This window comes from Camelus ferus, chromosome 29 (genome assembly GCF_009834535.1).
Source record: "Camelus ferus isolate YT-003-E chromosome 29, BCGSAC_Cfer_1.0, whole genome shotgun sequence".
Taxonomy (NCBI): domain Eukaryota; kingdom Metazoa; phylum Chordata; class Mammalia; order Artiodactyla; family Camelidae; genus Camelus; species Camelus ferus.
The window spans coordinates 17,703,729-17,725,747 of NC_045724.1; the positions used below are offsets into that span (position 1 = coordinate 17,703,729).

Here is a 22,019-nt window from a genome sequence, read left to right on the forward strand (position 1 = left end):
GAAAACCCCACCTGGTCCTCCCTGACCAACCCAGGGCCAGCAGTGGTCAAGTGGTCAGGGGAACGAATGCCCCTGCAGGTGGAGCCAGATCTGCCCTGCCCTTAACCCCCCCACCCCTCCCCAGCCCCACAGGGAGTTTACCAGAGCCAGAGTGCACTTCCGGTTTCTTGAGAGCTGGTTTTCTTTTCTTTTTAAAATTCAGATCATTCCAGAAACGTTCCGTGAGTACCAGTTGAACAAAACCAAGGGGAAAATATTGAGGGAATAACTTAATTTAAAAAAGGAATACACATACACACTCTGCCTTCAAAACCCAAGGGAACATCAGTCATTTCTCTTTATGAGCCACACGTTTGGGAAGCCACTGAAATGGAGAGAACGCAGTTCGTCATTGTGGGGAGGCAGGGATCACTCACTGCCCCTACCTGGATGTCCAGCTGGGACTGTGGCAGGAACACACTGGGACTTGAACTGAAGTCAGAGTCAAGACTGGGCAGGGTACACTGGCACCAGGCACTCCCCCCAGTGCTGGGCTCCTGGGCTGTGGCGGGGGGGGGGGAGGGGGAGTGGGGGGGGCCTGGGGGAGGGGATGAGGGCCCATTTAGCCTCTCAGCACAGCCTGGGCTGAGTTGGTTCCCAGGCTCCTGGGCCCTGGATGACCCACCTTACCTCGTTCTTAGAATGCTTAACAGTTTTGTGCGATTTTCTTAAAAAAATAACATTTTATGAAGGCAGAGATCAGGTGTTGAATGAGCGTCTGGCAAACGTGGAGTCCATCTGAGCAGCTGATGGAGGCGTGTCCCCAGAGCTGCCTGGGGAGGGGTCCACACCCCACAGACCTGCCCCTGTCCTTGCTCCTGCCCGGGAGTGGGTGGGGGACAGGGGCTGCTCGCACCAGCCAGGCTCCCCATCCAGTCATAGTTCCGTGATCTCCAGCGGGCTCTCCATGATCACGTCCCGAAGCTTGTGCAGGGGCGTGGATTTGGCGGACTCGGTGCGGGCGTTGCGCTCGAAGGCGCTGGCCTCAGCGGTCGTCAGCGTCTCCAGGGAGCGGCCCAGGCCCTTCTGGTCATCCTCGGGCAGGCTGTTGAGGTCGGTGGCCAGCAGCGTGCCTGTGCTGCCGTGCATCACGTGGATCCCGTCGGGCCCCTTGAGCTCCATGGGAGGCTTGTGGCAGCAGCGCAGGCTGCCTTGGCCGGGGCTGCGCTCCCCTGGCTCCTCTTCCAGTTCAGTCTGGATCAGCTGCAAGAGGTCAGGTCCCCCACATGCTCAGGGCCAGGCCTAAGGGGTGAGCAGGTGGATGGCCCCAAAGTCCCGCCTGCTATGGGCCTGTCCCCTACCACACACAAGGAACCCTGGGCTCGTGCCGCAGCAGGTCCGTCCAGCCTAGGACAGTGTTTCTCAAACTCGGTACAAAGGGGAACCATAGCTACTACGGGTGCTACAGATGTGTTCTCTGGAGCATGGGCTTTCTATGAGTAACTTTTGAATTGTGTGTATTTGATGATCTATAAAGATCTTGTGATGCAGGCTGTGGAATCAGGATTTGTTACCAGGTTGGCCTCAAGTAGGATCACTGCCAGTTGTGGCCAGGTGGGAAGTGTCCATAGGTGAAGTTGGAGGGGATTCATAATGTAGAGCAGAGACTCACAAATGGCGCTTGTGTCCTGTGTGGAGCTGTTCCATTCTAGCCTATTCCCATTGGGAATGTTGGCCCAGCTGGAAATTTGGGTTCTTAGATAAAGTCTGACTTTTTAAAGTGTTGACATATGGGCAAACAAATATGTAGACCTGTGTGACCCTAGAGCCATTTTCTTAAAATGACATCACCTCTCAATGGTACCTTCTTGAAGCTCCTCAGATCTGAGAAACACTGCTTCAAGGCCCACCCATCCCTGGGAAAGCCCACTGCAGAGCCCAGAAAACAGACCCTGCCATCTCTCTGGACCCCCACCCCCTAATGCTGTCTTGGGCCCCCGCTGCTGATCTAAAGAGACTCTGAGGAAGATGAGGGCCGCAGGAGAGCGAGAGAGAGAGCACCCCCAAGGCTGGGGCACAGCACACAGCTCCCGGCCCGCCCGCTACCTCAGAGATGGAGGAGTGGCAGGAGGAGGCTTTTTGCACCATCCGCTGTGCAAAGAGCTTTTTGAGCCGCAAGTAATCCTCCAAGACCACCTTCAGCAGCGAGCCCTGGGGGAGGGAGAGGGTTAACCCCACCAAGGCCTTCCCCTGTCTGCCCCATCCATTACTCCCAAAACTCCTCACTCACTCCTTTAACTTGGGTAGGGGTGATGGAAGCGACTCCAGGAGTCTAGGGTGCAGAGGTGTCTGATCCTTGGTTGGAGGATCAGGAGCAGAGCCTGGAGACGCTGCCGGCCAGAACCCCTGTGGGCCCAAGGCCACTGCAGGCTGAAGCAGCTCCTTACCAGCCCAGTGCCCTGGCTTCTGCCCTGGTGTTCTTGCCCCAGTGGAGGGCAGGTCTAACTGAGTCCCTAGAGGTGGACAGAGCTGTTTCCCAGGATCCTCCTCCTTCCCTGCTTCCTCTGGAGCAGGTCCAAGCGCAGCCAGGGGTCTGGGTGCAGGCCCGTGTGTGTGGGGGTGGGGGGCAGTGCAGGCCCCTGCCAGGAGGGCTCACCTTGATGGGCCCCTCCCGAATGATCTGGCCCAGCTTGGCAATGTTGTCGTACTCCTGGATTGCTGCCCGCAGGTACCGGTCATCGTCAGGCTTGACCGCTGCTGGTTCACGTCCAAAAGTTCCCTGGGGAGAGGGGGCACTAGCTGGAGCAGAGGCAGGCAGCACGTGCACGCACATGCACACACACTCCTGTACGCACACAGGGCAGTGCACCACCACCCAAAGAATCCAGCTCCTCCGCCGGCCGGCGGTGGCAAAGACCAACCCTACCTTTGCCCCGCCCGTCCCGCCTCTGCCCTCGTGACCATCCACTCCCCTGCTCCTGGCTCAGGCCTGGGCTCACGTGGGTGCGGGTGGGGCTATTCCACAGGTCAGCGATCTCACTCAGGTTCTCCGGCAGGTCGTCCTCATGCTCGGCCTGGGCGGCCAGCTCCAGGTTCCGGCAAAAAGGATCCAGCCACACAGGGTTGGCCCTGCAGGTGGGGAGTGGGGTTGGGGGGAGGGTGAGAAAGGCAGGTTTGAGTGGACAGACGCCTTTGAAGCCTCACTTCTAACCACCTGCTGTTTCCATGGTCAATGGTAGTGCCTTTCAGGGGACTGGGGGTTCAGGGCTGTGAGAAGCAGGCCCCTTGCCCAAGGCACCTGTGGGCGCATCCTCCCATCTAGAGTCCTGCTAGAACAGGACAGCGTGTCCATCTGGATCAGCTCTGGTGCAGAAGCCTCACCCTCCACCCGGTGCCCCAAGTCTGTGCCCCCTGGAATGTGGGGCCTGATCAGAGTGGGAGCCCAGTTCAGGGACATGGTTTCTGAGGGCGGAGAGAGCAGGTGTCTGGCCCACTAGGGGGTGCCCACATCCCAGGTCCATGATGGCCTCAGTGCTGGAGAGGCAGCAGGACTTCTCCACCCCAGCTAGGTCTTAGGTGGGCCTCCCCAAAGTGCACCCGGCAAGGCTGGGGTACCCCACTCCTCACTTACCCATCGAAAGAATACTTGTTGGTGTTAGGCATGTCCATGATGTCAATGAAGCCACGACTCCCTGCAGGAGAAGGTTCAGGCTGTGGAGGGGAGGGGTACATCCCGCTGGGGTTGGGGGACCTGGGGCTGAGCCAGCTCTGTGAGGCCAGGCAGTTACTTGAGGCACTCAAGGGCCCCTCCTGCCCTTTCACCTCCCCACCCATCAGTGCCATCACTCACCTGCCGAGCCAGCCACGATGGCTTTGAGCTTCCTCTTGTGTCTGGAAAGAAGCAGAGGGACTGGTGAAGGAGGCTGGGGCTGGGCTGGCATCTCAGGGCCCAATGGCCCCGCCTACCTCCATGACTGTCCCAGGAACAGGGCAGGTAGGGGTCACTCACACGGTCCTGTAGTACCAGTTCATAAGGATGAAGAGCATGGCAGCCAGGAAGAGGAGAATGGCCAGGACAATGATCGCCATCTAGGGGAGCAGGGCAGGCAGGAGTGGGTGAGAGCACCCTGGGTGGCGAGGGGGCCATGCCGAGGGGGCCATCAGCGGTACCTGCAGGGCAGACATGTCGTCGGGCAGCCGGGCAGAGATGGCGGGCTGCACGTCCAGGACGTTGTAGTTCCGGAAGAGATTCCGCAGCTGCTCCTTGTTTTCGTCAATCATCTGGATCACCCTGGGCGAGGGGGGGGTGGCGCTCAGCGCTCATCCTCAGCTGTTCCTCAAGAGTTCCTCCCCCTTGGGCCAGTCTGCCCAGCTCCTGCCTCAGAACCCCAAAATGCACCCCCCACCATGCCCTGCAAGATTAAAGCCCACCGAGCTCAGATAGTTTTGGATCTTACAGTGTTCCCCATCCCTTCTTATAGGATCCTGTTTGATCCTTATAGTCTGTGTAATAATCCCATTTCACACACGGGGAGAGTTAGGCTGGGGGCGTGAAGAGGGGAGCTCTGCTCATGCACCCAAACTGTGTTCTCTCTACCTGCCCTGCCTACCTCTCGGGGAGAGCCCCGTACAGCAGGCCTGAGGCTGTTACCTGTACCTCCTTTGGCGGGTCCCCGTCCTGACTCCAGGGCGAGGAGGCAGACAGACAGGAGATGAGCACAGATGCCCACTTACCGGTCTACGTCCAAGATACGGTTGTTTTCTCGGTTCACCACGTGGATAAGCAGTTCTGTCTGTGCGAAATTTACCCGACCCTTCTTGTCCACGTGGAACTAGGTGAGAAGGGGTACCATGGGGTGTGTGGCAAGAGCAAGGGATGGGATGGGCAGGCCTCTTCCAGCAGCCCCTCCTGCCCTACCCTGCTGATAAACCCATCAACACTGAACACTCGTCGAGGACCAAGATTGCATTGCCAGTCATTTCACCGCACTGGGCCAGGCACTATTAACAGCTCCATTTTATAGATGAAGAAATTGAGGCCCAGAGATCTGGAATGACTCACCCAAGGCAACGCAGCTAGGAAATGACGGATCCCTTTCATACCCTGGTCCCTTTGCAATGCCGTGTCCCTGTGGCCTGGTCCCCTCTTCTCCCTCCACTGCCCCTAGACCCAGGGTGGGCTGCATGGGGCACCTGCACGTCATCGGTGTTGACGATGGCACCAGTGATGTTGGACAGCAGGCGAATGAACTCTTCCTCAAAGCCACGCACGCGATCGGGGATCTCGTTAATGACGATCTTGACACGCTGGTCGTCCCTCAGGATGTAGATGCCGATTATGGCTGTGTCATTGTGGCCTGCCAGGTCCCGGGCCACAATGTCCACCACGAAGTAGCCAGGGCTGTAGGCCATGAAGAGGTCGAAGGTGCGCAGGACGCCGTCCACACTCCCTGCAGGGAGAGCCCGTGGGTGGATCGGCTCAGGGGCCACCTGGTGCCCCCGAGTCTCCAGAGGCCCAGGGGCACTGGGATACACTGAGGGGCGGCACCACGGGCCTGCAGCAGTCGGGACACCAGCAGAAGGCAAAGGTGACAGAGGAGTGGGGCAAGGGAGGTGTATGTCCATCTGGAGGGGCAGTGGCACTGGTCTGAGCTCAGCTGGTTGTCACAGGCCACAGGAGAGTGTGACCAGTGTTGCCAGAACTCATACTTTTTATGGAGATTAAGTTTTTTTTATTTTTTAATTTAAAAAAATGTTTGAGATTTCTAAGTTTTTATTTTAACATGCTGCATATTAAAACACAGCTGTGGGCTGCACTTGTCCAAGGATGACAAGCTGGGGACTCTGCTGTACCACGCTGGGATGCTATGGAACACTTCTGAGCCTTCTCAGTATCTGCCTGTCTCCCTCACACACACGTGCTTCAAATTCCACAACCACAGCAGCGTGGTGACCAGCGGTGCTACAGCACAGTCTTTGCTTAGAAGACAGTAGACCTGGGTTCAAAATCGGCCACCTTCTAGCTTTGTGACCTTTAGCAAGCTATGCAGCCTTTCTGTGCCTTAGTTTATTAGAGCAGTGGGAACTCAGAGGACAAAGCGATGGTGTCTGGTTGTGGGATTGGAGGAGGAGGCATATGAACTAGACTCCAAAGGATAGTTGGGGGAGTGTATGGGAAGGCAGAGATGAAGGTCAGGATGGTATTTCAGGAGGTGAGGACAAAGGGATCAATGGCCCAGGGGAGGGAGGGAGGTGCAGAGCGGGCTGAAGGAACGGCGAGCACAGGGCCTCAAGGGTAGGAAGTGGCTGTGCAACCAGAAAGGGATTAGGAGGAAGACCCGGTGAGCCTGGGAGGCCAGGCCACTGAGTCTAGATGGACTCCTGTAGGCAGAGAAGAGCAGGGAAGGGGTTGGAGCTGGAGGTAAGGTAATGGGTCACCCACTAGGACACCTTCTAGAACCTAACCCAGGATGTTCAGCGATCCACACAGGCAAATGCACAAGCAAACATACATAGTTTTAGGTATAAGTGTGTTCTTTGAATCCTGGCTCACCAGTGCCTACTGAGCACAATGCCTGGGGAGGGTGAGACACACAAATGGAAAGATAGGTGAATATATGAGAAGGAAAACGGGAAAATGGATAGACGGACAGATGAGAGAGAGAACTAATGGATGGACGAATGGTGGATGGGTGGATAAATGAATGGGTGGGTGAATGGATGGATTGTTCAATGGGTGGATTGATTGACGGATGGATGAGGATATGGAAGAAGAAAGAAGAAAGTGGGTGGGTGGACACAGAGATGGACAGGTGGATTAGAGAACGGATAGAAAGACAGGTGGATGAATGGAAGGATTAACAAATGATAGCTGGTTGGCTGAAGGACGGCTGGCTGGCTGGCTGTGTGAATGGAAGAACTGACACGGCCACCTATACCCTGTGCTACCCACGCAGACCCATGCAGTGGCTGTAGCCCCTACCCATGGTGAAGACCTGGCCTACATCCTCAGAGTCATTGGCAAGGGCCCGGAAGTAGTGGATGGCCAGGATGCTGTAGAAGACGAGGCTGTTGTTGCCAATGTCTGCGTCCAGGGCCAGCACCTGTATCAACTCTGAGCCAACCTTGGCATCGGTGGCCACTCCTGCAGGAAAGGGCATGGGCCGGTGGGTGTAAGCAGCAGAGCAGAGCATCCCCCGACCCCTCCCCCAGGCCTAGGCTCTGGTCTGGCACCTGCAGTGTACTCAGCCTTGGTGAAGCGTGGCGGCTGGTCGTTGATGTCCTCCAGCACGACTCGCACTTCCTGCAGGGTGAGGTCAGTGACCAGGTCAAGGGTGAGGGAGGGCCCACGGGGAGGTGTCCAGCTGCGGTTGCTTGAGGCCTTGATGATGAAGGAGAAGATGGCTTCACGCTCCCTGTCCAGGTCCCGCAGCACCATCAGACACCCGTCGGGCTGCAGATGGAAGTTCTTCTCCTCGTTGCCGGCTGAAGGGTGGGACCATGGCACAGGGTGAGGGGCGGGGCTGGGGCTGTTTTGGGTCATCTCCAGCCCCAGGGTAGGTAGGGCATTGGCCCCGTCAGGCCCCACCTGCGATGAAGTAGTACACGATGGCATTGGAGCCCTCATCGGCGTCCATAGCGCCTGTCACGTTGCCCACGAGCGTGCCACGTGGCGAGTGTTCGGGCACTGTCAGCAGCTGGTACTGGGGGCTGCCTTTCTGCAGGGGGGAGAGGGAGGTCATGGGAGTCCCAGGGAAGACCTGAGCTTCCAGCTCCTGCCAGAGGGCCCTGGGCAGTGCCTCTGTGGGTGCTGAGGGAGTTTTCTGCCCAGGCCTCATGGGGTGAGAACTGCTGTAACCCCAAGGGAGCGAGGGCCGTGCTGGGGACACTCCAGCTCGGGCCTCAGGGAGTGCTGCCCAGTGACACGGCTGGGCAAGGAGAGAAAACCACCAAGTCAAGAGAGTCTGAGTCCACGTGAGGTGCTCAGCCCCAGCTCACCAAAGCAGAACTGATTTTCAGGCTTTTTGTGCAAACACGGGAATGTCAGCTCCACAAGTCAGGCGTGTTTGTCAGCTTTTTTGACTGCTGGGTAGTGGCTCAACATAGTAGCTGCTCAATTAATATTCATTCTGGGACGTGCGTGCAGTTTCCACATGTAACCCAGTGGCCCTGTGTGCTTGCAGGCAACTGAGTTACACAGCTGTGACCAGTGCAGGGGAGGGGTGAGCTCACCGGAGGCCTCACAAAGAGGGGTTCGTTGTCATCGATGTCCTCCAGGGCCACCTGCAGCGGCTGCATAGTCTCATAGGGCACAGGCTGGCCCAGGTCGCTGGCCACCAGGATGAGCTGGGGGCAGAGGAGCACAGTCAGAAAAGGAGACAGAGGGCCCCAGATGGGCATCCCTGAAGGACAAGTCACTACCCTCGCGCCGGGCCCGCCCCCTTACACTGTACACTGCCTGCTTCTCACGGTCCAGGCGCTGTGCCGTCTGGATGAGGCCACTGATCGGGTCGATGGTGAAGTACTCCCAGTCTCGGCTGCCTGTTGTCTTCAGGAAGCTGTAGCGTACGGCCCCATTGAGGCCCTCGTCCTTGTCTGTGGCGTAGACCTCATACACGTTGGAGCGCAGTGGGATCTCCTGCATGGGGGGCGTGGGAGGGAGGCTCCTGGGACATCTTGAGAGAATCTCAGCTCCCAGGCCCAAAGGAGCTCTTGCTCTTTCTCCTCCCACAGCAGAATGTCCTTGCCACTTTCCAGCATCCTTAGGAAATGCCTGTCTGCTTGGCTGGAGTCTCCTGGAGGCTGAGCATCTGCTAGAACATTCCTTCACCCCACCCCCAGCAAAAGCCACTGCCCACTGGTGGTCCAGCCTGGAATCCAGCATGCTCTAGACTCTCTGGGTGACCGCCCTTCCAGGGGCTCTCCCAGCCCTCTGATCACTGCATGCTGAGGTTTAGAAGACAGATGGGGAATCCCAAAGCTGAGGCCACAGCCACTCTCTGTTCCCAGATGTCTTGCTCTCTGCTCCCCCAATCACAGGAACTCTAGGTATCCCCAAATAACACACTGCACCCAATAGGGTACCTGAAAATGGGCCCACAGGAAGAGTGACATGGTGGCTAGAGACTGGACACCTGGGTTCTAGTCTGTTACCGAGTCACTGTGTAACCTGGACATGCCACTTCACCTCTCTGAGCCTCAGTCTCCTGAGTCCCTTAAGTCTAAGACAGCAGATAACCTAACTGACATCAGACACTGGCTCATGATAAGGTTGCCAAGGGCACAAGAAAATAAGCAAGTTTGTTTTTAGTTAAAAAATTACCAGCTCAGTATGGTTTCATTGTTTATCTCATTGATCATGACAATCAGAAACTCCAAATGGCAGTTATATCTAATTGACATAAAGTGGCATGACAAAGAGATAATTACTTAACAAATGCTGGTTGTTTGGAAGACATGACTCTTTCAAAATATGGACCCCTTGAAGGTAAAAGGGGCCTTTGGTGTGGAAAAGAACTAGACTATTATTAATTTATATCCTGCCTCATTCTACAAAAAAGATTTGAGGCAGCTTATAAGAATGTATAAATTATAATAAGAGTAAACAAGTTAAAAAAAAATCAGGGTAAAGAAAAAAAAATCGTTGGCAGGAAGATAGAAACTGAGGGATGGGAAATAAGGTGTGTGTGCTAAGTCCCTGCAACATCATTCAACCCAGGCTGACTGCCACGAGCTCCCTAGTGGGCAAAGCAAAGAGGGCCACTGTATCATTGCAGTGGACACAGGCAAAAGCAAATCACAAGGTAAAAGCATGGTATTTCCTAGAGCTCAGTCCTGGGGGGAATCCTTCCTGTGGGACCTCAGAGAGGAGACAGAATGACAGCAAGGACTTCACACTGACCTCCTGAGATGTAGAGACACGCTGCAGTTTGGGGAGCAAAGCATAAGTGCAAGAAACCCTGAGTATTCCATCAGGGAGTATGTTGGGCTCAGGAGCTGAGAGGAAGGTGGGGAAGGGCAGGAGTCAGGAGTGCTTCCCCATCTTGACAAGGCAATTGAGAGCAAGGCACGAAAGAAGAGAGACTTGGAAGCTCAGCCACTTCCCCTTGTTTCTTATTTTGATGCGCATCCTCAAGTCTCAGGCTGTCTCCACATCAGTATCAGCAGGAACAACAGACAGACGGAAGGGGCTTGTGAGTTTATTTTGAGACAAGTATGGGGGAAGTGAGTTGCTGGGGAGACTGTCCTTGGCAGACCTTTAGGAGCAAGAGATGGGTCATCTACTATTATTAGTCCCATTTTGCAGATGAAAAAACAGACTCAGAGAAGTCACTTGCTCAAAGTTATTTGGCTGGTACACAACAGAGTTAGACATGAACCTAAGAGCTTTTGCTGGCACAACCCATATTACTAACCAATTACAACACTCCCCTGTGTGGCACTGAGCCAGCCTGTCCTGTACTCTGGCCTCAGTTTCCTCACTTCCCAGTGGGGGCCCCTTCACTCTCTCAGGCTGCAGGATGACGGCAGGGTGGAGAAGCGGGCTGGATACCTGAGGAGGGTGTTGGTGGGCAGGAGGCCCCAGGGGACAGCAGTACCTCTTTGATGTGGAGGATGGTGCCATTGGGCGGGCGCACGAAGATGGGGCGGTTGTCATTGACGTCGATGACCTCCACTAGGAGCATAGTGGTGCCCCAGAGTGGGGGCTGTCCGCCATCCGTGGCCACCACAGTCAGGTTGAACCTCTCATAGGATTGCAGTGGCCGCTTTGTGATCACCAGGCCTGAGTCTATGTCCACGTGGAAGGCCTCTGGCAGGTGGGGCAGGAGAGCAGGGCATGGCTCTGGCTGGGACATCCTTCCCACCCTTCCTCCCCCTCTTCTTCCCCCTGGCCTGGGGCTGCAGGCAAGTCACCTGCTCTTCTCACGCTCTAAGGCATCATGGGTGGGGAGCAGGCTACATACCCACACCGGGGCCCTCCAGTGAGTAGGCCAGCTCTGCATTGGAGCCCTCATCCTGGTCGGTGGCCATCATGGTGATGACCGAGGTGCCGGCTGGTTCATTCTCGTACACGCTTGTGCTGAACTGGGGCTTGGAGAACTGTGGCCGGCAGTCGTTGACGTCTAGCACCTGGATCACCACCTGCAGGGGGGTTGAGGTCAAAGGTCAGGAACATGTTGGGTGCTGTTTCAGGCGTAAGCTGGGATGGATGGTGCTCACTGTTCAGTCTGACCTCAGGCTATTTAACCCGCTGAGCCTCAGTTTCCTTAGTTGGACACTGGGGACGGTAATATCTTATCTCCCAGGGGCCTGTGAGGCTCACCTGTGAGTCTAAGTGCAGTGCTTGGCCTGAGTAAACGCTCAGCTAGTCCTGTGGTTGACAGGTAATCTGTGTCTGGGTCCTGAAGCAGAGACTCCATCCCCACCACCTCCTACTGTGTCCTTTTCTCCTTCCCACAGTGGCCCCTTGTATCTGACTAGTCTGTGGACCTTAATGCTGGACTGTGACTCCTCCATGCCCAAAGGCCCCTGTGGACGGGGATCTGTGTCTGGCTTGGGACTTGGCTCTCTCTGCTGACCCCACAGCCCAGGGAAGGTCCTATGGACACACCAGGAGGACTTTTTTCCTCAGCTACTGTGGCCTTGTCTGACTGTATCCGAATCAGACCTCTTCCCTGCAGTGATTTTAAGACCCCCTTTCAATGCACAGAGCACTTTCCAACCTCCCATCTCCCTGACTCACTACTGCCCTGGGAGGGAGGCATCCTCCTCCCTGCCCCTGCCACTGCCCCTGCCCCCACCCCCAGCCCCCTGCAGCTTTGACCACCGAGGCTGACAAATGCAGTGGGCTCAGCCAGTGGAAACTTGTCTTCTGACTCCAAATCCTGTGCTTTTCCCAACCCCACACATGCGACAGCATGGGATGCACATAGTGTGAGTGCGCCCAGCCCCGTCCCCTACCTGCTAAAGAGAACTTCTCTTTGCCCACCCAGCTTCTCACCTCCTCGTTCTTCAGAAGAGTTATCTATGGATAGTTAGATTATTGTTGGGAGACTTGGAAGAACTGGATATAGAAAGACAGGGCTGGAAAGGGCAGAAAGAAGGGGGAGAAAGAAAGAGAAAGCCAAGCCTTGTGGTATGGGACTTTGGATAGAAATGGGGACAGAGCTTAAAGGTGGGATGCTGGCCTCAGAGCAACAGTGTGGACGCTAGACCTGGAATGGGAGTGAGGTTGTGAATCTGATCCCTCATTAATGTTCTTTAAGAGACACAAATAAAGATAATGGCTTTATCATTATGTTTGGTTGCTGGACTGTGTTTCTTTCAATGGGACACCATGGAGACACTGGGCCACGGGGGGCCCCAGTTTTTACTTGGGTCACACCCAGGTAGGTTTAGTTGCTTTAGCAGGGGTTTGGCACAGGAAGTTTCTCTTCCAGAGTCCCCATCTCCCTAAGCCAACAGCCACTGTGAATCCCCAGCAAAGCCCTTGCCTTCTCCTTCCTGCCATCACATCTCTGAGGGGACCGGGTGGCTCCGCTCCCGCCCTCAGCAGCCATTCTCTGAAGGTTTTGCCTGCTGCCTCCACAACCCCAGTCCCTACTGTCCCTGGTTCACACCAAGGTCCCTCACCTGCACTGAATTTTCTCGACGGTTGCTGGCTACATCCCCAGGGTTGTCTTTGGCCAAGGCTGTCAGGATATAGTGATCCTTCTTCTCCCGGTCCAGAGAGGACAGCACATAGATGTCACCCTAGTAGAGGGAGGGTGGAGACAGGTCCAGCAATTCAGCAGATATATACATATGTATGTATGTATGTATGTATGTATGTATGTATTTATATTGAACTATGGTTAGTTTACAATGTTGTGTTAATGTCTGGTCACAGCATAGTGATTCATTTTATACTATTATAAATATAAATATAAAATATATACTTATATATTATAAATACATAAATGTATGAATATATATAAATTTACAAAATACATACAAGTTACATCTATATATTCCTTTTCTTACTCTTTTTCATTACAGGCTATTACAAGGCATTGAATATAGTTGCCTGTGCCAGACAGTAGGGCCTTGTTTCTCTATTTTCTATATAGTAGAATTCAACAGATGTGTACTGAGCTTCTACTACGTGCAGACACTTTTCGGGGCCCTGGAGATACAGCACAGAAGAGACACCAGCCCCTGCCCCATGGAGCTCTCATGCTAGTGGCTCTTCCTGCTCCCACCACCCTAGAGCACCTGGTGATCAGGTGCAGAGCCCAGGCCGGAGCTCACTGCCTGGCCAGGTATACAGCAGGACTCCCTAGGTATTCACTGTTCGTAGTGCCAGGCAGGGGTGTGTCTGATTGTTCACACCAAGAGGAAGGACAGAACCTGCTGAAAGGGCAGAGCGCAGAGGGATGTGGGCAGGCAGAGGCAGTGGGTGGGAAAGTCCAGCTCCAGCCCAGCAATTGGGGAAGGCCCTGCCTGGCCAACCGGCCCCAGGCCACAGGGCTCTCTCCCTGTACTGAAACAGAAGCTTTGAACCAGTTTGCTGACATCTGAAGTCATCGCCCATTTTTCTCTTGAGCGTCGGTTCTCCCACAAGTCTGAGGCTCATGGGACCGTGGGGGATGGGCCCATGGGGGCTCTTTTCCTGCCCCCGCACCGAGGACAGGGCCGTGGATACAGGCCCACTTTCTGCAGAGTTCCCTATGCCTCTCTTTTGACAGGTTCAAAAAGCAGTCACATGCACTTGAATCAAGGTTTCTAGTCTGGTGGTGACACATCTGAGTTTCTGTCCCACAAGGGGCTAGTTCCAAAAGACTCTGGCCACTTCCTCCCATGTCTGCTGGGACAGAGAGGCCGCAGTCTACAGGATGTCTGGGGCTCTGAGAAGAGGGCTTGCTGACTTGGCTGAAAGCCCTCTGAGGCTAAAGATGTCTGAGTGGCAGGACACAGAAACAGAGGGATGACTGTGATATTTTTGGTGGCTTTTCAGCCTGTGACCTTGGGCCCTTCCCACTTCCCACTCCCTAAACCCAGGCCCTCCAGGCCCTCTACTGCCCACTTACTGTGGTGGGGTTGATGGCAAACTTTCCCTCTCCATCCACAAGGCTGTACTCAATGAGGGCGAAGTTGCCTGAGTCAGCGTCAGTAGCAGTGACCGTCACGATGACTGTGTCCACAGGAACATCCTCAAAGATGGTTTCCTGGAGCCCAGTGGGCAGGGAAGGAGCATGAGCCATGGTCAGTCCTAGAGTCTCTGCCCTTGCTGGGGAGACTCACTGATGCAGACAACCCAGGGCATCAAGCCACTCATGGGTGGTCAATCCTATGGGACTTAAAGGCTGGCAGGGTGGGAGTGGAAGATGCCCAAAGGTCCCAAGAAATGGGCACAGGTCCCAGACCCAACTTGTTGGCCTGGTCATGCACCTGGTAGGAGGACTGGTCGAAGACGGGGTTGTTGTCATTGACATCCACAATCTCCAGGTAGACAGGAATCTCGGCTGCCCGGGGTGGGGACCCATTGTCTGAGGCCCTCACGGTAAAGTTGAGCCAGTGCACTTCCTCATAGTCCACTGTCCGGTTGGCAACGACCTTCCCTAAGGCACAGAGACAGGCACTGCCATTTTGGCCAATTCTCACTCATGGAAGCTCTCCAAAGTATGAAGAGGAGGATCTGGAGCTCTGAGGGATAGGTGTGGTGCCTCAAAGGAGGACGGTGGCCAGGCAGCACTGCCCAGCAGCAGGCTAGAGGGCTGGGAGCAGCTGGCATCCAGTTGTTCTCTTTACTGGAGGGGTAAGAAAGCTTTCACAAGTCAAAGGGACGTGCTCCCTGAAGTCCAAGACCTCCTCTGAACACTTCCCTCTTGGGCTTCTTGTTCTATAAGTGATACTGATTGCGGAGCTTGGGTGGTGGAGATGGTGATGGAGTATGCCAGGTTTCCAGCAGATGTCAAAGGGGGGTTCCATCCCAACCTAGAACTAGGCACTGTCCTTTCTTCTGGGTATCTGGGAGTGACTAAAATCTTGGCCATGTTTGATCTGGCCCAGCTCACTGAGGGGCCATGGTGGGGCCCCAGTGGAGGGTGAGAAGTGGGCCATGGTCCCTCTTGGAAGCTAAGCAGGCAAAGACACATGTCCCCCAACCCTCCTCTGGCAGATTTCCTACCTACCTGCTGAGGAGTCTTCCAGCTGGACGTAGCCTGGGGGCATAAGGTCCAGCAGGGTGTAGGTGATCAGCCCATTGAGACCCTTGTCGGGGTCCACAGCTGCCACAGCAATGAGCGTGGTGCCTGGGGTGGCCCCCTCCAGGACCCGCTCTGTGTAGTAGGTGATCCCGAAGGGCTTGAACTGGGGCGTGTTGTCATTGACGTCCAAGATGCTGACTGTCAGCTTGGCTGGGGTAGGGGCAGGGAGTGAGTGAGAGTGGTGTGAGGGGGCACCACTGTGGCTGAGCCAGGCCTTTCTACGTCTCAGCTGAGCCCAGAGAGGATGGCAGCATCTCACAGCCCTCCCTGGGCTCCCTGAAGCTTGCCCCAACCCTCAGGCGGTGGCATGTGACCCTTTCTTCTGGTCTGGTTGCTCACTCTTCTGTAGGGAAAGGGGCTTGGGTTTGGACAACTGGCTGGGTAACCTTGGTGGAGCCCCTGGCCCCTACTGTGCCTCAGTTTCCCCACTAGTCTTGTGAGATAGGACTAAGATGATCTTTAAGACCCTTTCCATGACTCAGCTTCTCATCTCCAGTCTGAGTTGTCCCCTCTATATAACTAGCCTTGGCCCTTTGCCCTCTGAGTGCAGGACAAGGAGGAGATGACCAGGTCTGCCCTTCCTTCCTGAAAACTTGGGCCTCTGGGCTATAGAGATAAGTAGCCGATATCTGCTAGGCTTATCTCCCCACCCCAGCAGCTGTCCTTGCCTCATGGCAGAGGCCACCCCATCACTACATGCCCCTCCCTGCTCCCTGCTCTGTCCACACAAAATCCACTGCTTCGAGCAGCCCCTCCCAGCTCATACTGCAGGCAGGGCAGCCTGTGCCCAGCTGCAGAAGGCAGCAGCATGCCCCTCTTCTCTCCCGTAGTGCCTGCGTCCCCTAATGTGGTGTCTGTGGCTTCAAGTCACCTTTCCTTGCTCTTTCCTTCCTCTGGGCTGACCTCGTGGCTTCCTATCAGATCTGAGGTTCCTGGCTCACATCCCAGCCACACCTTCAGTAACCAGTCTTGACAATGGGATTCTAAGTCTCTGTCAACCCATCCTTTTCTCAATCCCCTTCCAGCCTCTACCAAGCCTCCTTCCCACTCTGACCCTTAGGGTTTAAGATCACACACAATTGTGGGATTCTGGATCCCCCACTGCGGAGCTCTGTCTAACGGCTGGGACCCAGGGCCACCCTCAGCCTCACTTAGCTGCCACCTGCCCTGTGCCTGGTGCGGCCTGACTACCGGCAGCCCCTCTAGCTGGGTCTTGCTGCTCCCTCCCGGGGGCCAGGCCTGCGCCTGTTCCAGGCCTGCCCCTCTGGCCTGACTGACTCTGAGTAATGGATGGGAGAGGCCTGTGAGGAGCCTTACCATTTGGCACGCTGATGGAGCGCTCTGGCAGGTCGCTGGCATTATCAATCACTGAGAGAGTGACCTCATAGGTGGCAACCAGCTCTCGGTTCAGGGGGGACTTCACCATTACGGATCCTGCAGACCAGACCAGGTTAGGTTCAGTCCAAAGGGAATCCCCTAAAATCTGGGCCTCCCAGAGGTGTTCCCGGCCAACCTTCCCAATCCCCACCAAGGGCAATGGTCCCTAGTGGACCCAAGACCTGCTGGTTTCATCTTTGGCTGAGATGAGGTCACAGCCATCTGCAAGCAGGGGGAACATCATTCTGCCCTTAATCAATGCTTACTAGCCTGGTGACTTTGGGAAAATTATTTAACCTCTCTGTACCTCTGTTTCTTCATTTGTAAGATGAGGATAATTACAGTACCTACCACATAGGGCTATTTTGAGGGTTATAACAACGAAATGAATTTACATTTATAAAGGGCTTAGACCAGTGCTGGCACATAGGAAGTGCTATGTAATTGCTTGTTTAAAAGAATGCTTGTATTCCATAACAAGGTGGGTATATTGAACCACTGAACTTACACTTAAAAATGGTTATGACGGTAAATTTTATGTTATATTCTAGGGAGATCAAGCATAAAGGAAAGTCAAAGCAACTAAAAAGCCCTGAGGGGGTTCCCTGGAGGGTTCAGTGGTGGCACAGACTAGACAGCCAGGCCCAGCCCTTTGTCTCGATTACGTGGGGCATGACACGGCTGACTGGGAAAGGGGTATCATCCTTTGGCACTACTAGCAAGAAGCTGCTTCCTTCTCTCCTACCTGCCACCTCCCCAAACCCCTGCCTGCTCCCTAATCACAGAGGAGCCCTCCAGTGGCTTGGGCTTGAACTAGACTGACCTAGTTTTACTGCCAGTCTCAGGGCTGGCTCTGTTGGGACCGCTCTTCTTCCTGCGTGTTTAAGGGCATGGTGTCTCCTCCTCCCTTTGGCCTCATCCTAGGATGAACCCACCTCTCTCTCTTCCTAGCCCTCTCTCAGGCATCGGGGTGTCCGGGATTCCCTTCCCCCTTGGTAGATTCCCCTGCTGGGCTTCTGTCCTCCTCGGGTCCCCAGCCATGGGGCTGTCACTTACCCTGGGCCGCTGCCTCCTCCTCCTCCTCCTCCTCTTCCTACTCTCGCTCCCTGTCCCCGAGGCTGGGGAGCGAGGATGGGGAGAGGGTGACTGCATTCAGTCTGCAAAGGCTGGGCCACGGCCTTGGCCCGGGCCCCACAGGATGGGAAGGGGTGGGGGGGGTGCGGTGAGTATGGAGGAAGGCGATGGGGTGAAGCAGAGAAGAAATGAGGTGGGAAGTGACAGAGAAACAGAGCTCAAACCTGTGGGCCTGCCAGCCGTGAGGAAGAGAGAAGAGGGTTAACATCAGTTAGTTCAGGGAGGAGAGGGGATGGAGCAGAGCAGGGCGGAGGGGACGGAAGGGCTCAGAGCTGACCAGGGCCGGAGGTTCAGGACGGGTAGGGTGGATGGGAAGAGGAAGAGGGGCAGGAAGCCAGGGGGCAAGTGGGAGCGCTCAGGGGGCTGAGACTCTGGCAAGTAGAAAGGAGACGGGAGGTGAGCAAAGGAGGGGAGAGAACGTGAGGAAGAGGGGCAGAGAGGACACTGGAAAGAAAAATAGAGAGAAGAGAGTCAGTTGGAGGGAAGGAGAATAGAAAAAAATTGGTAGAGGCAACAGTACAGCGTGAAGTTGGGCAGGGGCTCGGAGCAGCTGTCTGTGGTCCCGGGCAGCCACTGCAGCAGGAATTCTGCTCACCTGACGCATGTCTGAGCTACCTGATTTCTCCTAGTGGCTCATGGTTTTCCTGTCTTCTTTTCCCTTTAGGTCTCACAGGCATATTGAGTTCATCATGCTCTTTGGTTCACTGCATACTATAGTCATTGGCCCTGCTCTTGTCTTATATATGTGTTGAAACCTTTTTAGTCCCATACTCTTCTCCCCTTCTCCTCTCGGACAATCACTGTAATGTATTAAAGTGTATTTTTTATTTGAAAGATCCTAAAATCATGTATTGTTTTTGTGTATTTTACACTTATGCAAGTGGGACTATGGTACATATACCCCATTCTATTTCTTACTCTTTTCAGTAAGTACTTGTTTCTAAGGTCCACTCATGGTTCTCTGTCTGAATCTAGTGCTTCTAGCAGCTACCTGGTAACCCATGGTGTACACCTACCACGTTTTACTCTTCAGTCTTCTAGAGATGGATGCCCAGGTGGCCTCCAACTCCTGCCACCAGTAACACTGCAGTGAACATCCTCAGGTAGTTCCATTATTGACTTGAGAGTTTCCTTGGGACATACACCCAGGAGTCGAATTACTGGGTCATGGCAGTATGGATGTACTTTGTGCTGGACTGCTATCTAGATTGTGGAATTGGCCTAAATATCTTCAGTAGTGTATGAGGGTTCTGATGTCCCCACACTGTCACCAATACTCAGTGTTGTCCAGCATCCTAATGTCTGCTAATCACACATGGAAAACCAGTATCTCACGACCGCTTTATCATGCATTTCTCTGAATAACAAGGAATTTTAGCATTTTGTCACAGCCATGTTAGTTTTTCTTTCACTCCTCTGGGCCTTCCAAAAAGTACCCCTGTGAGGTCCCATGTCCCCTCCTCAACTCCCCAGAGGAGCAGACATCGGCACTTTTTGAAAAATGTTAAAGCCATCAAAATTATAATAAGCTGCATAAATCATGAAAGATAAGCCACAGTTCTCTTTGTTTTCTGATGGTGTAAGAAAATAATTAAGGGTACATATATGTGTGTGTGTATATATATAAATAGAAATACACATATTATATATATCTATATCCACATACACACACATATATAAAACTTAGACAATTTAAATGACCTGGATACATATGGAGAAAGAGTTCAACTGCCCAGTTATTAAAGAAATACATATTAAAACAAGGTGCCATTTTCCTATAGAATTACAAATATGAAAACCATGTAATATTAATGCTGGGAAGAGTGTGGTGAGATGGGCACTCTCATACAATACTGGCAGAGTGAGAGAATCAGACAGAGACGGGGCCGGCCAAGGGAGAAGGAGGAAGAGAAGGGAGAGAGGGAAGGAGCCAGGGGAGAGATGGGAAAGAGGGAAGGATGTGGTGTCAACAGGAGGGAGAAGAGAGGAGGAAGGAGCAGCTGAGGGAAAGGAAGGAGCAGAGCGAGAGAAGAGAAAGGAGGAGGGTAGGGCAGGAAGCAGAGAGCCAGGAGACAGGGGCGGGGAGGCAAGAGGAGGGCTGGAGGGGAGCAGGCCCTTGTACCTGTGTTGATATTCACGGCAAAGGCGTCCTCCTGGTCAGGCACCAGGCGGTCAGTGTCATCCTTGGCTACAATGCCGATGATGTGGTATTCCAGCTTAGGGTTGAGGTCACGGTCGATGGCGGTGATGTTGGCAATGACAGTGCCTGGCTTGGCTGACTCTAGCACGCTCACCGTCTGGATGGGGTTGAGGAACTCGGGGCGGCAGTCATTGATGTCGTTGATAAGGATAGTGATGGTGGCTGTGCCCGAGAGAGGGACGGTGCCCCGGTCGGTGGCCACCACCGTCAGCCTGTAGGATTCCTGCTCCTCCCGGTCGATGGTGACATTGCCAACGCGGATGACCCCGGTGACCGGGTGGATGAGGAAGCGGTCCTGAGCCCCAGCTTCTATTCGGTAGATCAGCTCCCCGTTGAGGTCACTGTCCTCATCCGTGGCTGTGACCTGAAGGACTGAGAATCCTGTGGGGGTGGGAATGGGGAGCAGCTGAGAACAGTGGCCTTTTCTAAAAACATCTCACCAAGATAACTTTCTTCGTTCACAAGGGCCTCTTCCTACCACAGCCTTGCCAGTATCTATCTTTTATGCATTTTTCATGTTTGCCATTTTGTAGGAAAATGGTATCCTATTTTATTTTGCATTCTTTGACTTGTGAGACTGAGCAATTTTTAATAACTTAATGATTAGTTGTATCTTCTCTTTGGTAAAGCGTCTGCTTTTGCCCTTTGCTCATTTTTTTGTTAAATTATACAAATTATATAATTACGATACCTTGCGTCAAATATCTTTTTTCAGTTTGTTTCCTTTTCAATATTAGTTATAATTATCTCATGTAAAGAAGTTTAAATTCATATGCACCAAAATTTAGTAGTTTTCTTTTAAGTTCTTCTGTTTTTTATATGCTTAGAACCTACTTATCCCACAATCAGATAAATATTTACCTCCAACTTCTGCTTTTTTTTTTTTAATGTTTTCTACCTTTTTATATTTTCTTTAGAACGTCTTTGGGTTTCATTTTGGTGTCTGCTACAGAGTGAGAATCTATACTAGATATGAATAGATGTTTTGCACACCAAATAATTAGTTTTCTTTATTGGTTTCACTGTTTCCTTTGTCACATAATATTACATTCTTTAATTTACCAGTATCTATTTCTGGGCTACTTTCAAAGTCCTGTGTGCATACCATGCGGTTTTTAATTCTGTAGTTTGGTAATGTGTTCTAATATCTGGTAAGGCAAATCTGGCTTGATTATATTTATTTTTCAAAATGTTCTTATTCTTCCAGGTAAACTTTAGAATAAAATTTACCCACCAATTCATATTTGATTTTGATGGGAATCATGTTAATCCTATTTTGACTTTTAAAGAGTCTTTCCTTCCAGGAACATGGATGGAATACACCTTAATAATCTTCTTTTGCAGACAAGACACTGGGGATCCAAGAAGGGAAGTGAGGGAGGACTTGAGTCTCCTGGCTGTCTCTCCAGTGCCCTCCCGCCAATCCTACTGCCTGTCCTCTTGACCAGAGGTGGATTCTACCTCCAATCTGTGAGGCTCCAGTCCCCACAGGCCATCAGCCAGCTCCTGCTATGGGCCGGGGCCTGCCCCTGCATACCTGGAGGGCAGTTCTCCTGCAGGTGGACAGTGAGGGCGGCAGGGCTAAAGGTGGGCCGGTTGTCATTGTCATCCAGGATGGTGACGAGTAGGTCGGCTGTGCTGTTGAGCAGCCCGATGTCTTCAGCCAACAGCAGTAGCTCCAGGACAGGGGGTGAGAAGGCCTCCCGGTCAATGACAACACCTGACTTCACTGTTACTATGCCTGGCACCCACCGCCACCAGCCAGGGAGACATAGGAAAAATGATGCAGTGGGGAGACAGGGTGAGAGCGAACCAGGAGGGGACAAAGACAAGGCATGAAGGGGAAAGAGATGAAAGAGGAGCAGGGAAAGCAACACAATAAGAATTCTTTTGTAAAGGTCCAACAACCAGTGTTTAGGGAGATCTCCTAGGTGCCAGTGTCCTCTAATTGTCCCCTCCCCAGCTGCCCTTTGCAGTTCTCCAGAGTCCCACCTGGGATGACCCAGGCTAGAGGTCTGACCTGCTCTGCTGAGAGAAGTGCTAATATATCCCTCCCTGTCACTTGTCACCAAATCAGCCAA

The 22,019-nt window shown here is 53.5% G+C and overlaps 1 protein-coding gene across 3 annotated transcripts in view; it reads right to left on the minus strand.

Annotated features, from left to right (window-relative positions):
• Nucleotides 1-152: 152 nt before the first annotated feature.
• CDH23 (cadherin related 23) overlaps nt 153-22,019 on the minus strand; it is a 32,703-nt gene continuing 10,836 nt past the window's right edge. For 2 of the 3 annotated variants that reach the window (XM_032469900.1, XM_032469901.1), the window contains 24 exons: nt 21,476-21,679; nt 19,861-20,319; nt 16,545-16,661; nt 15,153-15,377; nt 14,410-14,579; nt 14,049-14,186; nt 12,613-12,732; nt 10,944-11,121; nt 10,578-10,789; nt 8,426-8,617; nt 8,212-8,325; nt 7,568-7,697; nt 7,213-7,464; nt 6,962-7,123; nt 5,173-5,429; nt 4,714-4,811; nt 4,150-4,270; nt 3,989-4,068; nt 3,830-3,870; nt 3,611-3,671; nt 2,979-3,108; nt 2,636-2,758; nt 2,086-2,190; nt 153-1,242 (listed from right to left, as the gene is read on the minus strand). In XM_032469900.1, the coding sequence (XP_032325791.1) occupies nt 916-1,242; nt 2,086-2,190; nt 2,636-2,758; nt 2,979-3,108; nt 3,611-3,671; nt 3,830-3,870; nt 3,989-4,068; nt 4,150-4,270; nt 4,714-4,811; nt 5,173-5,429; nt 6,962-7,123; nt 7,213-7,464; nt 7,568-7,697; nt 8,212-8,325; nt 8,426-8,617; nt 10,578-10,789; nt 10,944-11,121; nt 12,613-12,732; nt 14,049-14,186; nt 14,410-14,579; nt 15,153-15,377; nt 16,545-16,661; nt 19,861-20,319; nt 21,476-21,679 (4,016 nt within the window). In that variant the 3' untranslated portion in view covers nt 153-915. Of the gene's footprint in view, nt 1,243-2,085; nt 2,191-2,635; nt 2,759-2,978; nt 3,109-3,610; nt 3,672-3,829; nt 3,871-3,988; nt 4,069-4,149; nt 4,271-4,713; nt 4,812-5,172; nt 5,430-6,961; nt 7,124-7,212; nt 7,465-7,567; nt 7,698-8,211; nt 8,326-8,425; nt 8,618-10,577; nt 10,790-10,943; nt 11,122-12,612; nt 12,733-14,048; nt 14,187-14,409; nt 14,580-15,152; nt 15,378-16,544; nt 16,662-17,660; nt 19,547-19,860; nt 20,320-21,475; nt 21,680-22,019 lie in introns of those variants that run through there. The other variant, XM_006181156.3, reaches the window with a different exon arrangement.